At 43.5% G+C, this 9,171-nt stretch overlaps 1 protein-coding gene across 1 annotated transcript in view; it reads right to left on the bottom strand.

Annotated features, from left to right (window-relative positions):
- Positions 1-887: 887 nt before the first annotated feature.
- LOC126565832 (uncharacterized) overlaps positions 888-9,171 on the bottom strand; it is a 52,983-nt gene continuing 44,699 nt past the window's right edge. The window contains exons 3-5 of the mRNA XM_050223042.1: positions 1,723-2,061; positions 1,251-1,585; positions 888-1,014 (exon numbers count right to left, since the gene is read on the bottom strand). Coding sequence (XP_050078999.1) covers positions 894-1,014; positions 1,251-1,585; positions 1,723-2,061 — 795 coding nt within the window. The 3' untranslated portion in view covers positions 888-893. The remainder of the gene's footprint in view (positions 1,015-1,250; positions 1,586-1,722; positions 2,062-9,171) is intronic.

Below are 9,171 nucleotides of genomic sequence, written 5' to 3'. Positions count from 1 at the left end.
GGATTAAATAGAAAAATGGAAGATGAACATAACTTCCTCTTCTCCTCCTCGTTGCTTCCACTTGTAAACGCTAGGGTTCTAATCAGCTTCTTGCCTATGTACACATACTCGTCTAAACGTCCACGGCTAAAGACTAAACTCAACTACCTAGAATGCGATTTAATATACGTCCTAAATATATATATATTTATGTGTAGTTCCTAAATCGCCCAATAATCCTTACCAAAGCTGCCGCCAGTACACGAGAGTATGTTTCTGTGATGGTGTGTATTTAATCTGATACCGGCGAAATAACGCAAGGAAAGTTGCTCGTTACTGTGCGGCAAGTGCTTGCAAGATTGTCGGTTACCACCATTTCCTTAAAGAACAATCACAAATGTGGGTGTATGTATGTATTGTTTGTGAGAGTTGGCGGTGTGTGATTGAGCAACTAAGGCTAGATTATGATATTTGCTAAACATGGCAGGGACACCGCATTGAGGGTTCCCAATAATACACCTGCCGGTAATAGAATTTCACCATTTTTCCACCATGTTTGGAACTGATACTCAAGCACCCGAACGAAATGGAAGCAACCCCTCTATAACAGCTCTCCTCCCTACCTCGCACAGTCGTTGCACGTTGCTCTAGATTCTAGTTAGAAATACAAAAACTGAAATCTTCTTGCCCACGGACGCTATGGCGTTGGCTGTATTCGGTAATACAGCCAACTACGACTACACGGACACGTGCGGGATGTGCATAAAATTTAGCTCCAATGTTTTGGTAACGTTGTACGAACTGATTGACTCGCTCAAGCTTCTTACGCCCGCGTCGTGTCCTTGCTGCATGCCCACACGTTCCACGGGCGGGCAGAAAGGGTTTCGATGGAGTTTGGCCGGTGGTAGCTCTCTTCACCGGTACTGTGAGAAATGTTCGTTCATTCGATCGCTCTTCTTCGGACATCTTCCCTCGTGCCGGTTGTACATGCCGTACTCACAGTGTGGGACATTACACTTTTTACTCCGGATGCATCTGTAGAGGAGAAGTCGGAAAGGATAACATTAAATTCAATCAAATGTGCCCACGTAGGGTGTTACAAAGGGCAGAGATGTCAAACTTGAGAAGAGATGAAATCTAAAAGACTCTAAAGTTTAATGTAACGAAATTGTCAAAAAAAACCTTAAAATTTGGCGGAGTCTCTCACGAAAAGTTGCCTTGTGTTTGACACCTCTGGAAGCAGGAGTTAAACCCTAAGCTTCTCAACTTACTTTCTCGTTTCCATCGAAAAGTTTTCAACGCCCTCCTTAAACCGAATGCAGTCTCGGTCACTCGACAGACAGTCACAATAGCACTGTGACTCGTTGTCAAAGACCGATTTATAATGGCGCGGACATGTGCAGCTGTTGCTGATCCTGCCAGTAGCACCACCACTGGAGCCTCCACTTCCTTCCGCACTAGTCTGCTCCAAGGAGTTCTGTATCTGTGGCCTACTGTTTGCTGACTGACCATGCACCGAATCCAACTGTACGCAGTGACACTCCGTGTGGTTGGTGAAGGTAAGTGTAGTTACCGTGTTCTGCTGTCGAGGTCCTACGTTTTTCACCTGAAACAATGAATAGACCACGAAGCGAGCGAACCAGAATGATGGATTAATGTCATCTGTAGTCAAACAGTTGGTTGCATGTTAGGAGCCACAATAAAAGCTGGAATATATGTTACATGTTTGCTCCAACTACTTACGGAGGTATCATTACTCACATAGAAGAACAGCTTGACTTCGGCCGTCGATTTAGGTGCGCAAGTTAGCGGTGGCATACAGCACCCGGTATCGTCCTCGCAACGGTGCAGTATGGTACAGTGGGGCGTAAAGATCTTCGTCCTATCGTTTGAGGCGGGCACAATCTTCGGACGCGGCACTTGGCATCTACCTTCCGTGTGCATTCGATCGAGATGGTTCATCGCTTCGCGCCGTGCGTTGTGAATGTTGTTGTACGCACTGTACGATCGCTCTACGGCGTCTTTGGAGCCAAAGTTGGCCTGCTTGTAGTCGGTGAGTGATTCGTACCGACCGGGGAAGCTCTGAAAGTAAAGACAAACGAGCAAGTTGTAAATCATGTTGGAAAATAATTTTCAAAGCTCTCTGTAATCGTCCCCCGAAGTCGAGTGTTACGTAGTTCTCCTAAAATTTTCGACATCTTTATTCAGACAAACTCCCTGCTTTGCACGACCCTAATCAAACAAATGGATGTTAAATTAAGTTAATCTAACAACCATTTTCACCTCACACCTTCACCGATCAGAGCGTGGTAGGATACGACGGTGGATACGACCACCAGGTGTTCGAAATAGGTGTTCCGCCACGCCACGTTTGACATCATATAGTGAACAATTAATCACTGATTATGGTATGATGTGTTGTCCAAATTCATTCAAAGCAATTGGATGCACATTTTATGGCAGATAGTGTGATGGGAGTAGGAATCTGTGCCTCCATTCAACCAGAAGGTCTCACTCCGGCCGAGCCGGCACCGCACCGAAGTTTGATGTGATTCTCATAAATATTTATAACGCGTCGCATGGTGCATTATTCGTCGCTCGTTTCGAAGCAGCCATGCCAATAAATCCTTTCACCCGAGGGAGGAACCTTATGCCTCTGGCCATTGCTGCCAGTTCGTATCGTCTTTCAAAATTTGATCGTTTTCGACACAAATCTTGAAGGGCCACAATGATGGGTCTGAAATTGATATTAGCTTTTAATATTCCCACGCTAGAAGCGGTGAAGAAAATGCCGCCCAATGGTTTCGATTCGATGGGGGTTCTACTTATCGAAAAGTGTTTTCATCTCTTCTTGTAACAGCTTCCGCGTGTCTTTGTGTTGTCGTCCTAGAGCACGGTTGTACTTCATTTAAGCATCCATTTAATCGGAACAACCAAACACACAGAACAAGACTTCTTGCTTGCTGTGCGTTGGTTAATTAGCATGTCTTTTACCACGCTTGTCGCCGTCGTTCGGTCGACCACCGGTGAAAGTGGCTGTGTCTTTTATGCTGTGCAACTTAATCCGCGGGCAACTTTATCAGACGGTGGTTAAGACGTTTTGGTGGTCACACGGTATCACCGCGCGGCGAGAGCCGGGTGCTAAAGAACTGGTAAGATTAACCGTGTCTAGGGGATTAAATTAGCGAATCAAGTCAAGAAGTTGTCCCACAATGGTGCACAACGTTGGGCAGACTAAATAAAATCGGTCGTAAATACGTACGCCACCCGGTAACCGAATTGGCCAGTGTAGCAGTGTAGGGTATGTTAGAGCAAACGTGTACCTCCAAGCAGGGAGTTCATTTTATTCACCAGCATATTTTATTTTTTAGGTAGAAATGTTCGTAAATTTATTGCATTATTTGTAAAATCATCCTACAAACTTGGTTTCTAGGTTTAAGAAAGCTGTTACAAAAAAGCCTATAAAACCCCTTTTTTGAAATTTGAAATTCATTTTAAATTTATATGAAATAATTTATCGAAGTCCAAAGCATTTTGATACAAAATTATGAATGTAACGCTGTTTTTGTTAGTTTCATAATTTATGCGGTTTATTTCATAAGAAATAAATGGATGAAATCGAAAATAGGTGTAATATTAACACTACGTCTGTTAAATCATCCTGAAAGTTTAATGGAAACGGATTCAGCGGATTCAAAATGTTAAAAAATTACAAATTGTCTCAAAGAGCGAAGGAAACAGTAAAAGCCATTTCTTGAAAAAAAAATAGTTCAGATTTGTTGATTGAGATTTTAGGACAATACGGCATTGGACCGTCATAATCAATTATAAATAAATTTACCTTTTTAGCACTGAAATTTTATTTGTCATGATTGAATTTTTTTTACAAAGACCACGGGAAGTTTCTGTTGAAATCGATGTGATACTGCAAAACAAATCTCAATATTACGATATGAGCTTTTTCTTCGTTGCCGTCAAGGTAGATGGTGTATGAGCAAGGTTCTCAAAAAGCGATTTCACAGCGAGAAAACTTAACAACCACTCACGATAAGCTGTAATTTTCATTTTGAAATCTCCCGTGGCCCGCAAACTTAAGAAGATCAATAAAAGAAAAGACACAAAAGATATATAAAAGGACTAAAGATGGGTGGGTTTTGCCCCACTATGCCCTAATTCCAATTTCTCTATATTACATCGAAAATGTCACCAGCTCTATCTCTTGCCTCCCGCACTTGCACTACGCTGCTAACATTTGGATGTATCCCAATACTTTCGCTACCAGCAATAAACTTTCGCTTTATTGCTAGCTGATTTAAGCAGCAATTCTATCCGCCCGACCGAAGAAAGGATTAAGAGACGTTCCGACAGTGAAAGAGGGATATTACTTGATGCTGGCTTAGCAGCATTCCTGTCAGAAGACAGTGCTCCAATTCTCCCAATGACAGAGAATTGATTTAAATACAGCGAAAGTGTATTTTAACACCGCCGCTTCTATTCCTGATGAACGGCGTGTGGCCAGCCACAAGAAGAAATGCCACAACAGCAACAAAAAAAAAGCGTAAATAGTTACAAACACTTGGGATGTAATGGATCGGACAGACAGAACACTTCCTTCATGGCAAGCGATACAACTTTATGCGATTGGTTAATGTCCCTTAAAGTGTAACCATTTCCTTAGAGCATTTTACGACATTTCAACACCCCAGGCAGAGCACATATCGCTACCACCAACTATGGCAAATGGACATTTAATGCATTCGCAGAACTAGGCAGCGCTTAATGTTTTCTGCTAACAATTTCTAGCAATTGTCTGGCCCAGTCGTACTGCACATATTACAGCGAGCAACTCATATTTTCATCCACTGTTTCGCTCGTTGATGCTTTGTCTTCCATCATTAGTCGTTATCGTTTGTTTTACTCATACTTGTCACGCAAACCCGGGCACAGAACAGAAAGCATTTTCCGCTCCCTTTGGCCACTTGGGCGAAGGACTCAGCACCATTCACGACGATGCGCTGGGACATCACATGACACACACACACAAAAAAGTGCACTCCTTGTCTGTTTGGTTCTGTGCTTTCGCCCTGCTAAAGGAAGGCAAGCTAGCGAAAAAGATGCACCAGAACCATCACCACCAGCTACCGCCGATCCAATCGACCGACGGGTCGACCCTTGCGGCGATGCGTCGTAAAACATATTACGGGCTTTATGGGTGCTTTGCAGCATTAATATTCCACGCGCGCTGATCGTCTTCTGCCAAACGGCGAAGAGTGCCTGTGGTAACGGAAAAAAATGGTGGCTGACTCATCGTGCCAAAACCAGGGTGCATAAGGTCTCAGAGGTTTTTGTTTGTGGGATGGTGTGATCACCGGTTAACCTTGCCTGTACCGTGGGGTGAGCATGGGTGGGAGGTTAGGGAAGCCATCCCTTCAACCTATTTTCGAGATGTTCGTTCGACCATCGAATCGGTTCTACGTGCAGTGAATATTTGTCCACTGCGATTCCTTCTGAACTTTTCGAAAAAAACCCAAGAACTGCAAAACCAAGAGCGAAGACTCTACAGTTCTTACAAGAAAGTGTCAATGAACGATGTCCGCTCGTACGTTACATTCACCATAACACAATCCGCTGGTAAGCAAACAACCGCAGAATGCAGAGACACCTTGATCTTGCGTCTTGTTGAATGTGCATCGTGTTTATGAAGATCGTCGAACCATCAAACCCAGACTGCAGCCAGACGGTGGTTCGCTTCCGTTCCATCTGTTTTGTGGTTTTTGTTGTGCCCTACTTCGATATGAAGCAAGGGAATATCCAACCTCCAACTCTTCTGCGCCTTACACTGTGGCACCGTTGGGTGTACCGATTTGTCATTATTTTCACACGCAGGCAAATGAACCCTTTCGCCTTTGCCTTTGTACACATTCGTCTAGGAACCACAAAGCATGTGGTTGAGAAATTCATTCAAACCAAGCGGGTTTATCCATCCTGGTCTACTTCGTATCTATTGTGACTTGATGTCCATATTCTGTTATAGCTGTATTTAATTTTGCTTGTTTTAAAGCAATGATACAAACTATACTAAAAACTCCAACCTAAACAATTAGTCAACTCTTTCAATTGATCTAACTTTATTATTCAAACGTTAAATAGTTGTACTTATTTTATAGCATCTCTCTTCCATAATATGCAATTTGCTTGGGATTGAGGACTTGCTTATTAGCCATTTTCAAAGTCACAACAAGGTTTGATTGCTAAACTGTATGCCTCTTTAGCTTCACCAGCGCTCAAGAATTGCACACTATTAAAGTAAATTTGTCAACGAGACTTACCACGAGTTTGTAATTCGTGTGAGAAATCGCCTACAATTACGCAATCCACAAGACAAAGTGATTGTTTTTAAGCCGATTTCAATAGTCTACACGGCTGAGAAGGAACACTTTGGCGAAGGCGGGGAAGGATTTCGTGTTCTTTTAAGGCTTTTGCGTAGTTGGATTTAACTCTTGTGACTTGTGATTCAACTAAGCCGAGGATAGGCTTAATACATCCTTCCTATAGAAGACATAGTCAAATTAGGATTTGAAAGCAAATCGAGCGTTTTCTTAAGTTGTTTGCCGCAGTGAATATACTAACTAACGTATGAATTGGCCATTAAAATCCCTCAAAAACTTGCAGTCAGAAGTCCTCAAGACGTAAAGAATTTTTCTCCAGAAAAAAAAGAGTGTAAGCAAAAAATTTCCGTAAACTTTGTTAAATAATTTCGCTCCCCGCTCTCCCCATTCTAATATGAAGTTTTACAATCTAAAATCTTCCCATTACAACTTAACTAATAAGAAGTAAACACCTCAGGTCTTCCAGAAGTCCGCTTAATACACTTCCATTCTCAAGACACCGATTCCAGCGCGCTAAAACCAGACCATCATCAACTGTGCGCCGCAAGAACTCCTCTCACGGATAATCAGAAACTACCAAAGTACTACCAAAGTACAAGGTTAGCCCAGCTATACCAACAAAAAAAACCAACACCCCATTTGCGGAGAAATTACCTGCCTGGTCGCGGAAATTGTCACGCTAAAGTAAGTTCACACTAATATTACTTCTTCACGATGAGTGCGTGCGCAAATGTTTTTAAAGGAAAAGTTTGTTTTTCTGCGAAATTAACATTATCGCAGAGAGAGAGAGAGAGAGAGAGAGAGAGAGAGAACGAGAGATGGAAAGAAAAAAGCACCTAGTACATCGGCATCTGCTTGTTTTCCGTAACTTTTCATTTCCCTTTAATAGTCTTTTTATGAAGAGGGCTTGGGACACGTGGCAAGCGAGCCAGAGGAGAGAGTATTCCGAAAAGTTTTTTTTCCACCCATCAGTAAAGGGGGGTTTTCTGGTTCAGCTTTTTTTCCTCGGGGTGAGATGCTAGTCACCTTTATTGGAAATATTCCGATATTGTTTTTCACACGCTGTTGGTGGTTGATGGTGGCTGCCGTGGTCGTTATACTACACCACGAGCAGATAAAATGGCGGGTAAACGCCACTGGAGGAAAATGTGTTTTTGCCTCAGCAGGGATGGCAAATGAAGGCCATCTGTCCGGATCACCGGGATCTTCCGTAGATGCGTTGGATTGCTGCCTTCGCACAAAATGGTTCTATGTTTCAGTCAAAAATTGGAAAATAAAACGGAGACGACTGCAAAACTTTTCCAACACCAGAAATGGATCACTTTCGGGTCGGCGGTGGGAAAGTTTTTCACCCCGAGAAGCGTGAGGTGAGATCTACGCGTCAGGAAGTCAAAAGGTTGTGGATGCCTAAGACGACGTGTGTTGTGATAGCTGGATGTGGATGATGCTTGTGTGTGCCGCGTAAGTAAACTTCTCAATCAACGAAAGTCACCGAAGCCGCAGTCAAGTTGGTCTTGGCGTGTACAGGGCAAGATTATTTACTTTTTGTAACACGAAAATGGGCAGGGAGGGCGCTAGAGTGTCGGCTGGGGTTCCTCGTAGACGACGGATGGCAGGACGATGATCTATCTCAACGTGCAATGGATTGAGGAATGAAAAGCAAATACAACTCCCCAAGCACACTGCTTGTGGTGCCAATGCTGAGACGATGACGAAGATGATGATGATGGACAGGTGATTTAGTGATTACTTTTTATCGATTTCATCTCTCCAAGAGATCCTGACACAAGACACACGAGACCCCCGAGATGAGATGATGAGATTGAAATGTTTATCGAATTGACCAACGTCACCGACCCAACCGAGGACGAGACGAGAGCACTCGAGCATTCGACGGACGGCGTGCAGGAAGGTGAAGATTTTCCGATTTTGAAATCCCTTCTTCCGAGTGCTGTTGTGCTGTCGGGTCAATTGGCTGTGGTTCGTAAGCCTTATTAATGCCGTTGGGTAGGGTAGTGTGGAACGCGGAACGGTTCGGAAGATTGGATTTCCTTGGTGGAAGATTATAAACCCTTCGTAAGGTGTTCCCCCGCCCCGATAGGGCTTTATCGGATATTCAACGCCAAGGTGCAAGGTTAGCGACATATTTGTGATGCCCACACACGAGTTCAATCGATAGATCGGGTTTTAGGTTTAGATTTTGTAGCGAATAATTAAACCATCGTGTTTTGCTCTTTCTTTTGGCATACTTGTGCATAAATCCAATCACCACAGGTCGTCTCGGGGCACCGGGACACTTCTCCAAAGATAGAGAGATAGCGAAAGAGTGAGGCAAGATCAGGCAAAACCACCAAAACCTCAACTTGCACGTCCCGAAATAGAACACACACGCAGGTTTCGTGAACCGATATTGCTCCATATTGCAGAAGATGGTCTAGTTTCCCCGAATGTGTGTGACAAGCTGACACTAATTCGTCACCGTTAATACAATCTTGTCGTAACGACGGCCGGGTCGCCGGAATGGCGCGTGCACCAACCGTGGAGCATGACATCACCAATAATGCCTTTAAAAACTGGTACTGGCTTTAAAATCGATTGCACGTTATGGATGTTAGAATTTGTCTCGTTTACGATCTCCCATCAGCTGGCAGCCATGTTAACGACGTGTGTCAATTGATAAATTATTTAAAACGACCACAAGCGGCAGAGTTGCCATCTGGTCCAGAATAGCTTGGTAAATATTGCCAATAAAACTCCAACATCTCAGGTACAAAAGATGTAAAACAGTCCTCGCATCACTACG

This window comes from Anopheles maculipalpis, chromosome 3RL (assembly GCF_943734695.1).
Source record: "Anopheles maculipalpis chromosome 3RL, idAnoMacuDA_375_x, whole genome shotgun sequence".
NCBI lineage: Eukaryota > Metazoa > Arthropoda > Insecta > Diptera > Culicidae > Anopheles > Anopheles maculipalpis.
This window is presented reverse-complemented; position numbering and strand designations above follow the sequence as displayed.